At 38.5% G+C, this 21,854-nt stretch overlaps 1 protein-coding gene across 1 annotated transcript in view; it reads right to left on the bottom strand.

The window, feature by feature from the left end:
• Positions 1 to 2,754: 2,754 nt before the first annotated feature.
• LOC117328516 overlaps positions 2,755 to 21,854 on the bottom strand; it is a 29,340-nt gene continuing 10,240 nt past the window's right edge. The window contains exons 3-11 of the mRNA XM_033886053.1: positions 15,632 to 15,701; positions 12,216 to 12,292; positions 11,466 to 11,521; positions 11,081 to 11,231; positions 9,229 to 9,352; positions 8,686 to 8,880; positions 6,916 to 6,973; positions 5,079 to 5,210; positions 2,755 to 3,128 (exon numbers count right to left, since the gene is read on the bottom strand). Coding sequence (XP_033741944.1) covers positions 2,958 to 3,128; positions 5,079 to 5,210; positions 6,916 to 6,973; positions 8,686 to 8,880; positions 9,229 to 9,352; positions 11,081 to 11,231; positions 11,466 to 11,521; positions 12,216 to 12,292; positions 15,632 to 15,701 — 1,034 coding nt within the window. The 3' untranslated portion in view covers positions 2,755 to 2,957. The remainder of the gene's footprint in view (positions 3,129 to 5,078; positions 5,211 to 6,915; positions 6,974 to 8,685; positions 8,881 to 9,228; positions 9,353 to 11,080; positions 11,232 to 11,465; positions 11,522 to 12,215; positions 12,293 to 15,631; positions 15,702 to 21,854) is intronic.

The raw sequence follows: 21,854 nt of genomic DNA, 5'->3' as shown, positions 1-21,854 counted from the left end.
CCACTATGTATACCCGTACACAAGAAATTGCTTCCACCGAAGCGAGACTGCTGGATGGAGGCGGTCAAACCCATGGAAGTGTTTCAACATTTGTCATCTTAACATATTTTAGTGGGACAACAGGTTCGCCCGTTGTCAGTATAATTTCGCCCGTTGTCAGTATAATGTGACCGGGTGGGGTGTGCTGCTGGGTGTCTTCGGCAGTATGTTTTTTAAACATGTCTGTTTAAGCTAAAAACATGCTGCCTGAAAAGTGTTAGCATCAACAAGCAACGAAAAGTCCTTATAGCGCTCGTTTAAAACGTCCCCCACACGAATATTACACTAAATAAGATCCAAATATAATATACGTGCATATTTGACCAAGTTAAGCTTTGAATCATTGCGCTATAACAGCAAATAAAAATACCACGTGTACGGCAGGTTGATTAATCGATGAACGGCAAGTTATTAACGTGATCGACCTGCAGTACATCTGGTAATGTATATATATAAAAAAAAAATATATATATATATAATGATGAAAACATTGAAAAACCCAAAGTTTCGCTTTGGTGGTACCACTTTACGGTATACAGGTATATTTATGTTGGTTTACTCATTAAATCACCTAGTCTGGAATCCAATATGGCTTCCTTAGTACTAGAATGTGATTGACCATGTCATTGTTGGTCTACATCGTTCTAATGATCCAAATCGACTATATATGATAACTTTTGACTTTTTGATGGAAAGGCTTACTGGTTTCCTGATGCATGTAGTATCCTAAATAGTAACGGATACTGGCTACTTTGGAACATACCCCAATGGTTCTCTGTTAAGTAGGGCATTAATAATCCTTTATGAGATTCATGGTGCACGATTGCATCACTTTGACCTCGCATGACCTTATACCCGTGGACCTGAAAAGCCTTACCTGGGCCCTACCCAGGTGAGTGCAATTGACAATGGCTATATACCCTGCATCAACATACACGTCTGGTATAAACCTGTGTGCTTAACGGCCACAGTGCTTCAAGGTTACTGTCTCCGTTTTGTGTGACACATATGTAAACAAACTCTTAATCATTGTGAACATTGTTTGTTGCATAATTGCAATTGGAAGATTAAAACTTGTGTGATATTGGCGCCCAACGTTAATTTCTTCACGGATGCAGTGGCCATCGTACGTTCACGTGTTACCACGTGGGTGATCACGTGATAATCGGATAACGTGATCATTCGGGAGTATTGTCACCTCAACATGTGCTTCCGGTGATTGGTGTCTGCTGTTCTGCTGTTTGTCAACCTATTTTCTTCTTATCATTTCGTCGTGACTCTGTGATTTATTGATTGTCTTCGTTCCGTCATCGTTTGGTCGTCGTCATTGGATCGTTTCCTGCTGTCGTCGTTGGATTTATTGTAACATTTTCTGTATCGTCCAGTCCGGATCCGACTCCATTGACTCTTGACATTTTTCGTTCGCATTTAATATGAACTGACTTTAGATTTAGACATAAACAACAACGATACAGCAACAATGGAACATTATGGATATCCTTTACAGATTACTGTAGACAGTCAGGAGCTGCTGGGGGTTTAGTGAGACGTCTTAATCACTTATTCTTAAACGGAACTCGGAACTGGGACCTTAATCAATAAAGTTAATACATAGTATTTCAGTTTTTCTTAAACGAAACTGGAACTGGTTCCCAGTTCCGTTTTACTTAAACGGAACTCGGAACTCGAAACCAACTTCAGGCTGCCATCAACTTCTAGCTATATATGATGCAATTACAAAACTTTTTGATAAAGAGGCAAGAATGATCTTTTGTGATATCAGTAAAGCTTTCGATTGGGTTGGGCATGATAGTTTACTCTACAAGTTAAAACAAATATGGCATAACTGGTAACATGTTTAATTGCTTGCTGACGGTACTTCTTTATACACACTTATTGAGGATAGTCATCAGGAATCCGCCGTCATTTTAAATGATAACTTGAGAAAAAAATCTTTATGGGCTAAGAAACGGGACATATTTCAATCCTGATAAAACTGTATCTCTTTTTTTCTAGGCGAAATGATTCCCAGACATTGCAACCTAATCTGTATTTTAATAACCTAGATATCAACAATGTTACCCATCATAAGCCCGCCATCTTGAAAAGCCATTCAAGGATACACGATAGTGAACCTAGCAGAGTAAGAAATGAATGTCTAATCTGCAAAGGATCAAAATTGTCAATTTCAACCGATGATTAACCGGTTATTGAAATCACACCATCATATATACTTAAAATTCAAATTTTCAAACAGTATCCATTGCGTCGTTGTCGAATGGATCGGACTGAGCATTTACTACATGCAATGTAATTGTGTATGTGGGTTGTTATACAATGTGTATAAAATATATCTTAAATGTTATTGAATATAAACTAAAGACGAAATTCATTGATAAGTTAATATACTCCTATTCACCTGGCGGATATGTCGCACAGTGTCAACATGATAATGTTAGGCTGTAGATACCGGTTCAGCACATTTAGAGATGATGTTTCACCTCTAGAGTAACAAATGACGTCATGCTTTCTGGATTGGAACATAATTCTTTGTCGCTTTATTCTTTTGAGATTTGTTTATTTTCAAACATAATGATAACATATTCTACATTTCATTAATGATTCTATTTCATAAAACATCTAATATCGATTTTGTATTAGTCTTTATCTATGTCGTGCAATTTTTTTTCTAAACGCCAATGTTGAAAAGCTCAAACTAGACAGTTTATATGATTTCACATGAATTTAAATCAGACGGAGAAACTTATTACCCATATATGTGGTTGTACCGAACCTGTTAAAGTCAGTGGAAACTATAACGTTGAGTGATTTTTTATAGTTGACTTTTATTTTATATCATTTCTTTTATATTACCACAATGTTACGATTTTACATCAGTCATCTCTAATTGAACGCCATCAATCCGTGTACACGAGGTCACACACAATTAGCTGTGATATCAGAGTACCAGCTATCATCTTCCCCCTGTACACAGACGCCACGGTAGACGCGGCTAGTTCAGATCCGGAGTCGAAGTACACCTCTACAGCCTCCGTAAACTTCCCTTCTGATGTCTTCACCTTCAGGACCTGTGGATGAATGAAATCAGGCTTCTACATCACCGATAAATCTAAACATAAATATTGTATACCATTGATATACAGAAATATGATTCCAATGATAAAGGTTCCGCTAAATGGAGAATTGTTTCAATAACTTGTTGTATTCATATCGACTGTATACTACCATTTGCTAACAGTTCAATGCTTACATTTACATTGATACTTTTTAGTATTTACTTTAGCTAAGACGCGTTTACATTTGCCGCTTCCCCTATCACTGGCGTCATCAAGTTCAAATACCGGAACAGCCGAAATTTCCAGGAGGAATAATATAGTCCCTCATGTCGTTATTAATAGCAATCACATAAAATGTGGGGGTTTTTTTGCACAAATTTGTCTTTATATTATAATTCATATACGTTTGTAGATATCGGCAAATTGTTCACAATTGCATAATTTCTGATCGTTTAAAAATAAAGGCGTTTTTTCGGCGCAATGATATACGCTTTACATTTAGAAGCGATGCGGCGTGGAACGGGTATTGCACAGGACAGACTCGATTCCTTGGAAACACTTATGTTCTATCGACTGGATTTACGTTATTTTTAGAGGAATATCAGCTCTTAAATTCTAAATGAATGTCGTCTTGACAGTAGGTGAAACGATTCCAAGGATAGTTCTCTCGATTTTGGAGTAAAGTAGGTCTTTGACATCAATGAATAACCACATAAATATAATTCAGTATGCATACACAAACGGAAACCATGTCGATACTGCCGATTTTTCACAAGTTGTTTTTATATATATAAATGCAGGGATTTTATTGTTGTCGTGTTTAGCATTTCGGCAACGAGCCCCTGTGTCTGTGACAACATTGATAATTTGATTACTTCGTATAGATCAAGAATAGCGCTTATGATAATTTTGTGTCGACATTTTTTTTTTATTAAATTCTACTCTCATAATGCTGGCATTCGAAACCTTTCTAGGCCGAATGTAACTGGCGGCAATTTCCTACACTGACCGAATCACTGCAAATTGTAGTATACAGTCTCATGAATACAATTTGGTTTACTAAAGACATATAGGGAAATGCAACACCGAATGTAAATATAGATATATAAAGGTTGTAACTGTGGGCGGGTATATATATATATATACAAAGTTTGTACCTATGACGGTGTGACAGGTATATAGATATATTAAGGTTGTACCTGTGATGGTGTGACGGATATATAGATATATAAAGCTTTTACCTGTGACGGTGTGATGGGTATATAGATATATTAAGTGTGTACCTGTGACGGTGTGACGGGTATATAGATATATAGAGTTTGTACCTGTGACGGTGTCACAGGTATATAGATATATAAAGGTTGTACCTGTGACGGTGTGACGGGTATATAGATATATAAAGTTTGTACCTGTGACGGTCTGACAGGTATATATATATATATAAAGTTTGTACATGTGACGGTGTGACGGGTATATAGATATATAAAGGTTGTACCTGTGACGATGTGGGCGGGTATATAGATATATAGAGTTTGTACCTGTGACGGTGTGACGGGTATATATATATATAAAGTTTGTACCTGTGACGGTGTGACGGGTATATAGATATATAAAGGTTGTACCTGTGACGATGTGGGCGGGTATATAGATATATAAAGTTTGTACCTGTGACGGTGTGACGGGTATATAGATATATAAAGTTTGTACCTGTGACGGTGTGGGCGGGTATATAGATATATAAAGTTTGTACCTGTGACGGTGTGACGGGTATATAGATATATAAAGGTTGTACCTGTGACGATGTAGGCGGGTATATAAATATATAAAGTTTGTACCTGTGACGGTGTGACAGGTATATAGATATATACAGTTTGTACCTGTGACTGCGTGATGGGTATATAGATATATAAAGTGTGTACCTGTGACGTTGTGGGCGGGTATATAGATATATAGAGGTTATACCTGTGACGGTGCGTCGTATCCGACTTTTTCCCACTCCCACAGTTGATACTGTATCGGCGTACATCCCAACCACAACTCTCCTGTAACAGGGTCTACCTCTATGTTGTCCACCATTGTATCCAGGAATAGGTCCTACAAATTAAACACTTACTAACTTAACTAACTTACTCAAGCACTCATCAAGTCAGACATGATTGTTGCCTTTTAGTAGTACACATATAATTATAGATAAAAATAGAGACCACCAAACATTATCAAAGAGTTATAACTATAAACATATATATAACGGTCCACGCTATCTTACCTCAACTTGTTATTGTTCTTTAACATGACTATCTTACATCCTACAATGTGCCTACAATACGACAATCCTACCTCAACGTGCTCCAGTTCTGTGTCTACAATACGACAATCCTACCTCAACGTGCTCCAGTTCTGTGCCTGCAATACGACAATCCTACCTCAACGTGCTCCAGTTCTATGCCTACAATACGACAATCCTACCTCAACGTCCTCCAGTTCTGTGCCTACAATACGACAATCCTACCTCAACGTGCTCCAGTTCGGTGTCTACAATACGACAATCCTACCTCAACGTGCTCCAGTTCTGTGTCTACAATACGACAATCCTACCTCAACGTGCTCCAGTTCTGTGTCTACAATACGACAATCCTACCTCAACGTCCTCCAGTTCTGTGCCTACAATACGACAATCCTACCTCAACGTGCTCCAGTTCTATGCCTACAATACGACAATCCTACCTCAACGTGCTCCTGTTCTGTGTCTACAATACGACAATCCTACCTCAACGTGCTCCAGTTCTGTGCCTACAATACGACAATCCTACCTCAACGTGCTCCAGTTCTGTGTCTACAATACGACAATCCTACCTCAACGTGCTCCAGTTCTGTGTCTATAATACGACAATCCTACCTCAATGTGCTTCAGTTCTGTGCCTACAATACGACAATCCTACCTCAACGTCCTCCAGTTCTGTGTCTACAACACGACAATCCTACCTCAACGTGCTCTTGTTCTGTGTCTATAACACGACAATCCTACCTCAACGTGCTCCAGTTCTGTGTCTACAATACGACAATCCTACCTCAACGTGCTCCAGTTCTGTGTCTATAACACGACAATCCTACCTCAACGTGCTCCAGTTCTGTGCCTACAATACGACAATCCTACCTCAACGTGCTCCAGTTCTGTGTCTACAATACGACAATCCTACCTCAACGTGCTCCAGTTCTGTGTCTTCAGCTCGACAATCCTACCTCAACGTGCTCCAGTTCTGTGTCTACAATACGACAATCCTACCTCCACGTGCTCCAGTTCTGTGTCTACAATACGACAATCCTACCTCAACGTGCTCCAGTTCTGTGTCTTCAGCTCGACAATCCTACCTCAACGTGCTGCAGTTCTGTGCCTACAATACGACAATCCTACCTCAACGTGTTCCAGTTCTGTGCCTACAATACGACAATCCTACCTCCACGTGCTCCAGTTCTGTGCCTACAATACGACAATCCTACCTCAACGTGTTCCAGTTCTGTGCCTACAATACGACAATCCTACCTCAACGTGCTCCAGTTCGGTGTCTACAATACGACAATCCTACCTCAACGTGCTCCAGTTCTGTGTCTACAATACGACAATCCTACCTCAACCTGTTCCAGTTCTGTGCCTACAATGCGACAATCCTACCTCAACGTGCTCCAGTTCTATGCCTACAATACGACAATCCTACCTCAACGTGCTCCAGTTCTGTGTCTACAACACGACAATCCTACCTCAACGTGCTCCAGTTCTCTGTCTATAACACGACAATCCTACCTCAACAATACGATAAGATTTCAGCTGCTTCCTTCCGAATTCAGCCACATACAGATACCTACAAGAAAATAGCCTTTCATTAAACATATTGTTCTATGATAAGCCCATTCATACAGTGATAGATGATGTTACTATGTACAGCCTCTCCTACTGCTGGTCTGACTTTGTAGGTTTGTCTATGTATCACTGTACAATAGGCAGGTTTACTAGTCAAGTTATTCCTTATTTTTCGACCAAATTTAAAATGTCATGTACCAAAATGAATTATTCTCTTTTCTGTGTTGCTTTTCCTTTTCCGCTGATATGACTATAATATCAATAGTTATCAGCTCACCTGTATTTTTTTTTATTATTATTTAAGACCACCAGTTGGAGTGGCCTAATAGGATTGAAACATCGGCAAGACGTTGTTGTATACCTTTTGAGTAGTGACATTATTCCATTATGAACACAGACTGAGTGTGTGTGGCATTTTGTTTTTGTTCGGTTTCTGATCATTATTGCCTCTGATTGGTCGATATTTAGATACTTTCCGATTTGGATACAATAAATTATGTATATAGATATAACATGGCACTACGAGAATAACTGCAGTGTTTGTTTTGTGATTTAACAAAATGGCCGCCATTTCCTGACCTCTGATTGGTTGAAATGTAAATATTCTCCTATTTCGATATAATTTGGTATACAGATGTATCGTGGGGACAACGATCATTTTCCTATTTAGGTAACACACTACAGTAGGACAGTCTGGCCATTAGTGATATTTGTGTTAAGCAAATAGCTCCTATATTGTGATATTCATAAAAATGAAAAAAAAAAATGTATATTATACTTTATGTATTCATTATGAAGCAGTATATACAGGCTTCACATTTGTTAAAAACAAATGAATAAATTGGTTCCGGATTTTGAAATTTCCGGATGTTCGGAAAGTGTGCTTACACCGGAAACAGCGAAAAAAGGTACCTCACAGAAAAGGTAAGTTTGCGGAAAAAAATTGATGAGGAACATATGTAAAAAACAAGATTGATCCCGTCTTTTTTAACAGAGATATTTAATTTCAAATAGGTTTCAGAAAAAATATATTGTTTTGGGAATTGTGTTATTTTTGGTCAAATATCATGATATTGTTCAATTTTTAAGGTTTTTAGAGGTGGTTACTGTGGTATTCACAGGTATGAAAATCATAGAAAAATTAAGTTTACTTATCCTTCAGAGCTGTATTAAAATTGCAAATGATATATATATTATAAAGGTATATGCTTTAGTATAGGTACTATGTAGGGTTAACTGGATATGATTACATATCTAAAACATGTGCCTTATTTTTCAGAACTGGGCAGTTTTACTGTTAGCTTAATTTTCACACTTCAGCGAAATAGCTACTATTTCATATCGCGCAATGTCTTGGTTAAAGTTGATGTGTGGGCTCCCTCCCTGGTCTGCAATACTGTTAGATTATGTGTTATTGTCATTGAAATTTTGGCATGGATAGTCTTGTTGGATCTATCAAGGGCATTATGGATTTATTTTTCATTTTGAACATTTCTGGGACTGTATGGATTTATCAATGTTGACCTCCAATATTTCACCAAGGACGTAAAAGTTAAGATACAGTGACTATTCTGTAACTGACCTCGGTATGTATCCCGTTTCTAGCCTCCTCTTTTGCCATTTTAGGTAAAAATTGCCTCAATACAAATTTCATAGTTTCAACAGTAACAATTACAAAAGCACCAATCAGAGGTGCTGACCCAGAATAATGACCTCTGGTCAGGTGACACGTTGATGCCGTTGGGCATGTGCAGTTCTTGTGCCACACTCCGAAAGTCACTTCCGTCGTAGTAGAGAATGTTGTAGTTCTTCAACATCAGTAGCAACTCCAGTCGATAGTAACTAGACAACTTCCGGTACTCCGTGATGTAAAAAGTCCTGTTGCTTGTCATCACCAAATCGTTCATACTAGGATCCAATAGAATGTTGTTTATTATGTACATGTATAAATCTTTAGCATACTACATAGAGACAACTAGGTAGACTCTGTCATATTCCATAACGTTTCAGCATTTATTATTCATCAATTAGCAAAGAGTTCAGCTATCAACTAGTATCCTTTTATTTGTACATGTGTAAACGAATTAATATCTTGCTCAATCATCAAACATTGATGAAACTCCATTTCATATTTGGTCAAACAGATATTTTAGATCTTCTAAACTATAAACATAAACATTTCAATCACATGTTGTCCAGATATAATAGTCATGGTGATAAATTCATCTGCTATTTTGGTAAGGAGGAGACGCTTACAAAGCTAGTTTAGGACTTGTAATTGAGTCGATGTGAAGTAGTTTCTGACCATCTTCCTGGAATGTGAAAACTTCCACGTGATCTTCAGAGCCACCATGGTTTATCACCATCAGAGTTATCTCCCCTGTAACAGTATGCAAAATCAAAATGATAAGACAAGCAACAAAACACTCGTGATGTGATCACGTGATGTGACCATGTGATGCATTTGACATTTCCCGTATGGCCAAATCAGTCTAGGGGAGATAACCTGCGCGGTGATCACCTCACACGTGTTCTGTTATAAATTGGTCAACGGGAGATAACTCGCGAGGTGATCACCTCACACGTGTTATGTTACAAATCAGTCTAGGGGAGATAACCTGCGCGGTGATAACTTCACACGTGTTCTGTTACAAATCAGTCTAGGGGAGATAACTCGCGGGGTGATCACCTCACACGTGTTATGTTACAAATCAGTCTAGGGGAGATAACTAGCGGGGTGATCACCTCACACGTGTTCTGTTACAAATCAGTCTAGGGGAGATAACCTGCGCGGTGATAACTTCACACGTGTTCTGTTACAAATCAGTCTAGGGGAGATAACTCGCGGGGTGATCACCTCACACGTGTTATGTTACAAATCAGTCTAGGGGAGATAACCTGCGCGGTGATAACTTCACACGTGTTCTGTTACAAATCAGTCTAGGGGAGATAACTCGCGGGGTGATCACCTCACACGTGTTATGTTACAAATCAGTCTAGGGGAGATAACTTACAGGGTGATCACCTCACACGTGTTCTGTTATAAATCAGTCTAGGGGAGATAACTTACAGGGTGATCACCTCACACGTGTTCTGTTACAAACCAGTCTAGGGGAGATAACTCGTGGGGTGATCACCTCACACTTGTTCTGTTACAAATCAGTCTAGGGGAGATAACTCGCGGGGTGATCACTTCACACGTGTTATGTTACAAATTGGTCTAGGGGAGATAACTCGCGGGGTGATCACCTCACACTTGTTCTGTTATAAATCAGTCTAGGGGAGATAACTCGCGGGGTGATCACCTCACACGTGTTCTGTTACAAATCAGTCTAGGGGAGATAACTCGCGGGGTGATCACCTCACACGTGTTCTGTTACAAATTGGTCTAGGGGAGATAACTCGCGGGGTGATCACCTCACACGTGTTATGTTACAAATTGGTCTAGGGGAGATAACTCGCGGGGTGATCACCTCACACGTGTTCTGTTACAAATCAGTCTAGGGGAGATAACTCGCGGGGTGATCACCTCACACGTGTTATGTTACAAATCAGTCTAGGGGAGATAACTCGTGGGGTGATCACCTCACACGTGTTATGTTACAAATCAGTCTAGGGGAGATAACTCGTGGGGTGATCACCTCACACGTGTTATGTTACAAATCAGTCTAGGGGAGATAACTCGTGGGGTGATCACCTCACACGTGTTATGTTACAAACAAGTTCGGGAGAACTAACTCGCAGGATGATCACACCCATTAAAGTGTCTTGTAAATTTGCACTGACAGTGTGTGGCAACAATTCATATTGTTACTACACAACCCCGGCTAGGAAAGATAGCTCCTACTTCCTTCTCCGATTAAACGGTCTTGTCACAACGCAATCCTATGAGAGGTAACTCAACTGGTATACTGTCACAAACATCTAGGGGATGTTACTGAAATCAGCTTACCTGTTATACTGTCACACGGGGAATCTAAGGGAGATAACTTTAATTAGGTCAACGGTTATACTGTCAAACGAGAAATCTAGGGGAGGTAACTGTAATCATCTCACCTGCAATACTGTCACACGGGAAATCTAGGGGAGATAACTTTAAATAGCTTACCTGTTATACTGTCACGCCAGACAGATAGCCCGTGCAAATTCAATTGGCCTGCGTTCAGAGTGGAACTGACAATAGATAACTCCCTTACTTCTTGTGACGGGTTTGAAAAATCAAAAAGAAGAATGCGACCACGAGTCCCAGAAATACAGCCCTACAATGTAGAAAAAATATAAACGTTTCTATAGATACGCTATAAGACTCTCACTTACAGCGGTAACGAATGGAAGTAACAGCCAACTTGTTATGAACCAGCTTGGGATGCGATTTTAACTGGTAATGAAACTGGTCGCGTGGTAAAGTCTGTAGGATAATAGGGACCTTCCTAGGAAAAGTGTATCTGTGATAGTCCACAAACAAGAAAGGAATGTTAGCATCGTAAACATACCGAGGAGATGAATGTCATGCCATTATCTAAAACTGTGAGGTCTTCTGAACCGCCATCTGTAACAAAGTTATATTACATTATCACGTAAAGAGAATCGTTCACACTTTTATCATGCACTTCATTGGTTATTCGGACGTGATAACATATCACAATAACTGTTTACAAATGCGGTTAACTTCTGCTAATGAATATGTGTAATGGATGTGATGACGTCGATAACGAAATGAATGTGTGTATTGGATGTGATGACGTAATGAATGTGTGTATTGGATGTGATGACGTAATGACTGTGTGTATTGGATGTGATGACGTAATGACTGGTGTATTTGATGTGATGACGTAATGAATGTGTGTATTGGATGTGATGACGTAATGAATGTGTGTATTGGAAAGTGATGACGTAATGAATGTGTGTAGTGGATGTGATGACGTAATGACTGGTTATTTGATGTGGTAACGTAATGAATGTGTGTATTGCATGTGATGACGTAATGAATGTGTGTATTGGATGTGATGATGTTATGAATGTGTGTAGTGGATGTGATGACGTAATGAATATGTGTATTGGATGTGATAATGTAATGGATGTGTGCATTGGATTTGATGACGTCGATAACATAATGAATGTGTGTATTTGATGTGGTAACGTAATGAATGTGTGTATTGGGTGGGATGACGTAATTAATGTGTGTGTTGGATGTGATGACGTAATGAATGTGTGTATTGGATGTGATAACGTCGATAACAGACCTGCGCCGCCTAGATATTGACAGGGTCCGGGACGGTGGTGGATTATTGTCTTTGTTTTGTGGTAGTCCATGAAAAACCTATAATTAAGATATATCAATATAGAGTTATATAACCCACCTAAACAAAAAAAAACAAAAAAAAAAGAAATCGAATTCCCTACAAATTAATACTGATATAAAAATACAGAATTATATAACTCATCTAAACAAAAAAACGATTACCCAACACATACAGAAATATCAATACAGAATTATATAACCCACCTAAACAAAAAAAAACAACAAAAAAATCGAATTCCCTACAAATAAATACTGATATAAATATACAGAATTATATAACTCATCTAAACAAAAAAAACGAATACCCAACAAATAAATACAGAAAAATCAATACAGAATTATATAACCCACCTAAACAAAACATGAATACCCTATAAATAAATACAATCTACCTTATAGTTATCATAAATGATGTCAAGGTGAGTATCATGTACCCTTTAGTTATCATAAATGATGACAAGGTGAGTATCATGTACCCTTTAGTTATCATAAATGATGTCAAGGTGAGTATCATGTACCTTTAGTTATAATTAATGATTACAATGTGAGTATCATGTACCCTTTAGTTATCATAAATGATGTCAAGGTGAGTATCATGTACCTTTAGTTATCGTTAATGATGTCAAGGTGAGTATCATGTACCTTTAGTTATAATTAATGATTACAAGGTGAGTATCATGTACCCTTTAGTTATCATTAATTATGTCAAGGTGAGTATAATGTACCTTTAGTTATAATTAATGATTACAATGTGAGTATCATGTACCCTTTAGTTATAATTAATGATTACAAGGTGAGTATCATGTACCCTTTAGTTATAATTAATGATTACAAGGTGAGTATCATGTACCCTTTAGTTATCATTAATGATAACAACGTGAGTATCATGTAACCTTTAGTTATCATTAATGATGTCAAGGTCAGTATCATGTACCTTTAGTTATCATTAATGATGTCAACGTGAGTATCATGTACCCTTTAGTTATAATTAATGATTATAAGGTGAGTATCATGTACCCTTTAGTTATCATTAATGTGTCAAGGTGAGTATCATGTACCTTTAGTTGTCGTTAATTATGTCAAGGTGAGTATCATGTACCTTTAGTTAGCATTAATGATGTCAAGGTGAGTATCATGTACCTTTAGTTATAATTAATGATGTCAAGGTGAGTATCATGTACCTTTAGTTATAATTAATGTGTCAAGGTGAGTATCATGTATCTTTAGTTAGCATTAATTATGTCAAGGTGAGTATCATGTACCTTTAGTTAGCATTAATGATGTCAAGGTGAGTATCATGTACCTTTAGTTAGCATTAATTATGTCAAGGTGAGTATCATGTACCTTTAGTTATCATTAATGATGTCAAGGTGAGTATCATGTACCTTTAGTTATTAATAATTATGTCAAGGTGAGTATCATATACCCTTTAGTTATCATTAATTATGTCAAGGTGAGTATCATGTACCCTTTAGTTGTAATTAATGATGTCAAGGTGAGTATCATGAACCCTTTAGTTATAATTAATTATGTCAAGGTGAGTATCATGTACCTTTAGTTATCATTAATTATGTCAAGGTGAGTATCACGTACCCTTTAGTTATCATTAATTATGTCAAGGTGAGTATCATGTACCCTTTAGTTCTCATTAATGATTACAAGGTGAGTATCATGTACCTTTAGTTAGCATTAATGATGTCAAGGTGAGTATCATGTACCTTTAGTTATAATTAATTATGTCAAGGTGAGTATCATGTACCTTTAGTTATCATTAATGATGTCAAGGTAAGTATCATGTACCCTTTAGTTGTAATTAAGTATGTCAAGGTGAGTATCACGTACCCTTTAGCTATAATTAATGATGTCAAGGTGAATATCATGTACCTTTAGTTATCGTTAATTATGTCAAGGTGAGTATCACGTACCTTTCAACACACCAAGATAAATGCATATCATTTTTTGAGATAATTTCAGTGTAAAGGAAACCCTAACATGGAAGTAAAAAGTCAGTAAAAATAAATAAATGTAGTTTTTACATGTACAGCGGTAAGGAATGGCCTACTTCAGGTAATTAAAGGTCTTTTTTGGTTCTAACGTCAACCGACCTTTAGCGACTGAACCGTATTTGACACTGTGGAAGTTCACAATGATATCAGTATGTATCAGTCTAAACTTTATGACAATGGTGTGTACTTCCTGTTTACGTATTAAATATCACATTGAACAGTCCATCACTGATTCACACTAAGTTAATAATACTATTACACTTTGCTACATCATTCCGAGCGGAACCAATACAAGTACGAAGAAAATAGCTTTTCGTTTGTTTTACTTTTTATTCCATTTTTGTATTTACCGGGCCGCCATTTTCAATCAGAGTTGTTACCGGAACGGAGCCTGGAAATGTAAATAATCGTGACTGCGGTCTTTGATTGTTATTTTTGTAGATTTAGTGATGAATTCGTGAAAAGAGGTAATACCATGACGCCGTTAAAGATTTAAATGCTGTTTAATATAATCAAAATCCTAACTTGAAAAATTTGACAATCTGCGCATTGTAAATCCTTCTTGGTTTGTGAGAGGTTACACGTTTATCGCCGTCCTTTAAAATTGTAGGAATAATCGACATTCTAACTCACAGGTGTCCATCATGGAGACACTTGGGTCCACATGTAATACGAACAGGTGTCCATCATGGAGACACTTGGGTACACATGTAATACGAACATGTGTCCATGGAGACACTTGGGTACACATGTAATACGAACAGGTGTCCATCATGGAGACACTTGGGTACACATGTAATACGAACATGTGTCCATGTAGACACTTGGGTACACATGTAATACGAACAGGTGTCCATCATGGAGACACTTGGGTACACATGTAATACGAACAGGTGTCCATCATGGAGACACTTGGGTACACATGTAATACGAACATGTGTCCATCATGGAGACACTTGGGTCCATATGTAATACGAACAGGTGTCCATCATGGAGACACTTGGGTACACATGTAATACGAACAGGTGTCCATCATGGAGACACTTGGGTACACATGTAATACGAACAGGTGTCCATCATGGAGACACTTGGGTACACATGTAATACGAACAGGTGTCCATCATGGAGACACTTGGGTACACATGTAATACGAACAGGTGTCCATCATGGAGACACTTGGGTACACATGTAATACGAACAGGTGTCCCTGAGGAGTCTTTGATACCAAAACAAGACACATTATCAAAGAACTTGATATTGTGATGTCGACCATATATAAAATTAGACAATGCTCTTTAACTTTGTTGATCAGAAGTTTTGATATATTTTTCTGCCACAGCAGTATCCTTACCAGTATCGCAAGCAATGTTCTATCACTACTGCCGCCACCACGGCTAAACAGAGCCTTCGCATCATTTCACCTGAAATCACAAAAAATTAAAACAAAGCCTAAACGGTTGAAGCGAACATTTACACACTCTGTACGGAATAAATCATACCATCATTGAGGCTAACCTTCTTTTATGGTAGCAGCATAAGACGGTCTAAGTGATTAGGTGTCGTATATCCCGATTCCGAACAGGTCACATGTCAAAAAGTAGCTTCCTTCGTCTGTGGTAAATATTATACTTGAGTTATTTGTATTTAAGTTTCCTGTTATGATAGTTCCCACATGTCAATAGGATCTCCACTTTATATATGTACAATATAAGAAAGCGTCAACCCAATGCCACTAGGAGTCACCACACACAAACCTCTCTTGGGAACTCACCGCGGAAGCCCCATCTATCACTATGAATATGAGGTTTCTACTGCCTAGGTCTTGACGAAATATTGATATTAAGCTGAAGTTTCTGCAGCAAAAATATATTATGAACTCAGGATATTCCCTATACTGATAGCTAAACTTTAGAGTTTGCTTCGGGATTCCAAAAAGTAAAATTCCAATCTGTACCGTAAAGGTTTGCTTTCAGCTCCAGCCTGTATACTGCGGAAAAGTCGGTCCTGTTTATGTACTGACGAGCAATATGTTACTGCAGTACTACACAGCAGTGTCGCTGCATAAACGTAGAAACGAGTATGCATACGAACTTGAAATTAATGGCCTGTATAGCTCACCTGGTTGGATTAGACCAAATGTCAAAATAATGTTCATGTTCAATTCGTTTTATTTGTAAATCTCAAACAATGCTATATATAGTTATAGTGTGGGGATCCCAACTGCTTTAAACAAGTACTTAAGTCCAGACTCTCTAAAGTCTGAAAGATCTCAAGAATTGAGAGTTTTTAGAACATGCATTCATCACTTTATGGCTAGTAGAGATTTAAATGAATTACGTTTATTTACCATAGGGGCCCCACCAATTTGGTCCCTCGGGGGTCAGATTCACCATTTATGCAAAAATCTGTTCCCCTTCTCCCAAGGATGCTCCTGACCAAATTGGGTTCAAATCCATTCATTACTTTATGACAAGTAGCGATTTAAAGGAATTACCTCTATTTCACCTATTGGGCCCCATCCATCAGGCCCCTCGGGGGTCAGAGTCACTATTTATACAAAATCTGTTCCCCTTCCCCCAAGGATGTTTCTTACCAAATTGGGTTCAAATCCATTTATAACTTTATGACTAGTAGCAATTTAAAGGAATTACCTCTATTTCCCCTATTGGACCCCGCCCATTTTGAACCTCGGGGTCAGAACCAACAATTATGCGAAATCTGTTCCCCTTCCCCTAAGGATGCTTCTGACCAAATTGGGTTCAAATCCATTCATAACTTATGACTAGTAGCGATTTAAAGGAATTTCCTCTATTTCCCCGATTGGGCCCCGCCCCTTTGGCCCCTTGGAGGTCAGAGCCACCATTTATGCAATATCTTTTCCCCTTCGCTTAGGATGTTTCTGACTAAATTAGGTTCAAATCCATTCATTACTTTATGACAAGTAGCAATTTAAAGGCATTACCTCTATTTCCCCTTTGGGGCCCTGGCCATTTGGCCCCTCGGGGGTCAGATTCACCATTTATGCAAAATCTGTTTCCCTTCTCCCAAGGATGCTGCTGACCAAATTGGGTTCAAATCCATTCATTACTTTATGACAAGTAGCGATTTAAAGGAATTACCTCTATTTCACCTATTGAGCCCCGTCCATCAGGCCCCTCGGGGGTCAGAGTCACTATTTATACAAAATCTGTTCCCCTTCCCCCAAGGATGTTTCTTACCAAATTGGGTTCAAATCCATTCATAACTTTATGACTAGTAGCAATTTAAAGGAATTACCTCTATTTCCCCTATTGGACCCCGCCCATTTTGAACCTCGGGGTCAGAACCACCAATTATGCAAAATCTGTTCCCCTTCCCCTAAGGATGCTTCTGACCAAATTGGGTTCAAATCCATTCATAACTTATGACTAGTAGCGATTTAAAGGAATACCTCTATTTCCCCGATTGGGCCCCGCCCCTTTGGCCCCTTGGAGGTCAGAGCCACCATTTATGCAGTATCTTTTCCCCTTCGCTTAGGATGCTTCTGACTAAATTAGGTTCAAATCCATTCATTACTTTATGACAAGTAGCAATTTAAAGGCATTACCTCTATTTCCCCTTTGGGGCCCTGGCCTTTTGGCCCTTCGGGGGTCAGATTCACCATTTATGCAAAATCTGTTTCCCTTACCCACGGATGCTTCTGACCTAATTGGGTTCAAATCCATTCATAACTTTATGACAAGTATCGAATTAAAGGAATGATCTCTACTTCCCCTATGGGGCCCCGCTACTTTGGCCCCTCGGGGGTCAGAGTTACCATTTATTCAATTCTGTTTCCCTTCCCCAAGGATGCTTCTGACCTAATTAGGTTCAAATCCATTCTTAACTTTATGACAAGTAGCGATTTAAAGGAAGTACCTCTATTTCCCCTATGGGGCCCCGCCACTTTGGCCTCTTGGGGGTCAGAGTCAACATTTATGTATTATCTGTTCCCCTTCCCCCAAGGATGTTTCTGACCAAATTGGGTTCAAATCCATTTATAACTTTATGACTAGTAGCGATTTAAAGAATTACCTCTATTTCCCCTATATGGCCCCGCCTCTTTGGCCCCTCGGGGGTCAGAGTCACCATTTATGCAAAATCTGATCCCCTTCCGCCAAGGATGTTTCTGACCAAATTTGAAAAAAAATCCAATAAGAGATTTTTGACTAGTAGCGATTTGAAGTAAATGTTGACGGACGGAAGACGAACGGACGACGGACGCCGCGTCATGACATAAGCTCACCGGACCTTCGGTCCAGGTGAGCTAAAAATTATAAAAACTCGCATTGGCTTTCGTTTTGACATTTTAGATTATAATCGTGTAGCAAGCATTGGACAGAATAGAATAAACATGTAAGGGAGTAAGGGAATAAGAAAGTGGTGCTAGATATAAGGTTTAATGATTCACTCTCTGATAAGTCTAGGCCCTCGTGATTGTCGGAGTATCGTCTCAGTACCTTCTAAAATTATACAAGCATTGCTGACAAAGTCGACCAGCGATATTGTGCATGTTTCTGGATCTCGTCTAACACAGTATATATCAGGAGTCCCTCTAATTCCAAGACAGTTTTACGCATGCACAAAACCAGGTCGGCATTATTCCAAACATGCAATTTTGCATATCAAATGCCAGGTTTTTCAAAATATATCGTAGTACATGCTCATTGCTTTATTAAAAAGGAAAATCCTGTTTGCTAAGTCTGTATCTGCATTCATAAACATGTAACTGTCAATATAGTTACGTAAACGATCTCTTATAAATATTTCACTTCTTGAAAAACAATTCTGAAATGTGTCTCGTGTTGTGGAGAGTGGGGGAAGATTTCTTGTTTCATTAAAACAAATTAGAATGTTCTAGATGCGAAATCCCTTTATTTGTTGTCGGTAAATAGTGTTTATTGTATATAAGCTCCTGTTCTTAGCAATGAGTGCTAAATATTTTGTAACGTAAAATACCGTATTTTTACTCTTGCCATTCACAAACAATGATGATTGAACGACCAGATATATTGTTGGATATAAAGTGTCGTACTTGATAGCTCCTGAAAAAGAAAAGTTTTTTTAAAATATAATGATAACTTTGTGCTACAGTCGGTGGTTAGTGCTGTGCAGAGATTCCATACTGTACAGAGAATGCCCTGATACGAATTCGTAATTCTAACCAAAACTCGACATAGCGAATACAAAAACAACAGAGAATGCCGAGATACGAAATCGTAATTCTAACCAAAACTCGATAAGCCGATATATCGATAAATCGAAAAAAGCAAAATTGTAAATACCAACTCCCCAAAAATTACACAATTATTGGACTTTTGTTGAGGTCTACACGAGATTATATGAACCTGGTTAAGAATTTGTTCACCTCGGCCACCTATACGGAACTAATGTAGACTTTGTTCATCAAGGCCACAGGCCGAGGTGAACAAACTCTTGACCGAGTGCGTATAGTCATGTGCACACCGAACATAAAATCCAATAACTGTTTTGTAATATGGCCAACTAAAGTAAATGAACGAAATAATCCCAAGGCTCCTATCCAGATCATCCTGACTAAAGTTTTCAAAGTCGGCATGCATACTGACCTTTGGCACTTAAATATTTCCATAATAGTTTTGTTGCACCTGAAGTATTTTCCCGGTTGTTCAACAATTCTTTTTTCTTCAAAATACCTTGCAATTCATCTTCGTTTATTGTAGCGAAACGTTGTTGGGTTATCTCGTCTGCCATATTTTGAACAAAGTGATGCCGATCAATCGTTTATTACTATCATTCTGATTGGCTGTTGTCCAAAGTAACACGTTGCGTGATTGGAGGCAAATATTGCCGACCTGTTCGTGCTTAAAATAGTACGACCAGGTCCTAGCTGAGTTATTTTGAGCACAAATGGGTCTACTCACTGATGGGTACTTTTGAGGAAAACAGGCAATTGGCCAATGAAAATTAAGCAAACACTCCAGCCATATTACCATCTGATATAGTGGCGAGGAGTTCATTCTACGATATTGGGGAGATGTACATTTTTGAATATTTAGGAGTTGTACATTATACTACATTGTATTATTGACTTTTGTGGAGGTGTACACAAGACTATACGAAAATGGAGTTTTGCATCGAGGCCGTACACCGAACACAAAAGGCATTTACTGTTTTGTAATATGGCCAACTCAAACAAATGAACGAAATAATCCCAAGACTTCTATCCAGATCATCCTAACTAAAGTTTTCAAAAGTCGACATGCAGACTGACCATTAACACTTTAATATTGCAGGAATAGTCCTGTTGTATCTGAAGTATCTTTCCGGCTGTTTAAAATATATTTCTTCTTTGTTTATTGTACCGAAATGTTGAGGTGATATCTCGCCTGCTATAATGTAAACAAAGTAGTGCCGAACAATCGTTTGCTTTCAGCTTTCTGATTGGCTGTTGTCCAAAATGACATGTGGCGTGATTGATTGCCGACCTGTTCGTGCTATTTATAGCCGGGACAGGTCCGCAATGCCTGGGGAATTTCCTAACTGATTTATCTTAAGCATAAACTGGTCTACTCGCTGATAGGTCCTTGTGAGGTAAACAGGAAATTGGCCGATGAAAATTAAGGAAACACTTCAGCCATATTACAATGTACAATGTAGATCTCAAAATATTATACAATGTACGCCTTCTCAATATTGAAGTACGTACACCTCCCCTATATTGTAGATACAATGTACGCCTTCTCAACATTGAAGTACGTACACCTCCCCTATATTGTAGATACAATGTACGCCTTCTCAATATTGAAGTACGTACACCTCCCCTATATTGTAGATACAATGTACGCCTTCTCAATATTGAAGTACGTACACCTCCCCTATATTGTAGATTGTATGGCCAGAGTACAGGATTTTACGACATCCGACTATCCAAACATGACAGACTGCTTTATAACGACCGTTCGGAGCTCATCTTTCTACAACAGGTATTGGTATTCTACCCAACAACTACCGGAGGGGGATTTAAGGATTTATTAAAGGATTAAAGGGGGTCAGGACTTTCATGAATATAAACATACATATGTACAGTATGGATGTGAGGGAGACGGAGAGGGACATGGGTTCGTCTTGCTAAATACTCATACCAGCTTTGCTTTACATCAGGCTGTTGGTTATTTGACATAAAGAATGGTGTTTCTGACGGTACCGCAGGGCCCCCTCCCTCCGTGGTACCATGGAGGGAGATGTTCACCTTGTCATGAATTTATCGAGGTGGGCTGGTGGTAATATTTGTATGTCTTTACTAATACATTTTTTTTTAATCAAACGGTTGGGGTCTTATTGTCAAGTTCGCACTGAGATTTGTTTTACCTAGCGGAACAGGTCACTCGTGGTACCATGGGTGTCACTGGTATGCACGGTTCTTTGTCTATCAGATCTCCTTCTAGGTTCTTGTTATACTGGGGCCATAATTCTTTCAATTTTATCTGTAGATTATTTGAATGCATTCAAAGTAAAGGGCAAGTTTATGGTTGAGTTATGTATGTAGTCTGTATTTATCTACTCCGACAACCACA

Source organism: Pecten maximus, chromosome 5 (genome assembly GCF_902652985.1).
Source record: "Pecten maximus chromosome 5, xPecMax1.1, whole genome shotgun sequence".
Taxonomy (NCBI): Eukaryota; Metazoa; Mollusca; class Bivalvia; order Pectinida; family Pectinidae; genus Pecten; species Pecten maximus.
Note: the sequence above shows the minus strand (reverse complement) of the source record. Positions and strands in the feature narration are given on the sequence as shown.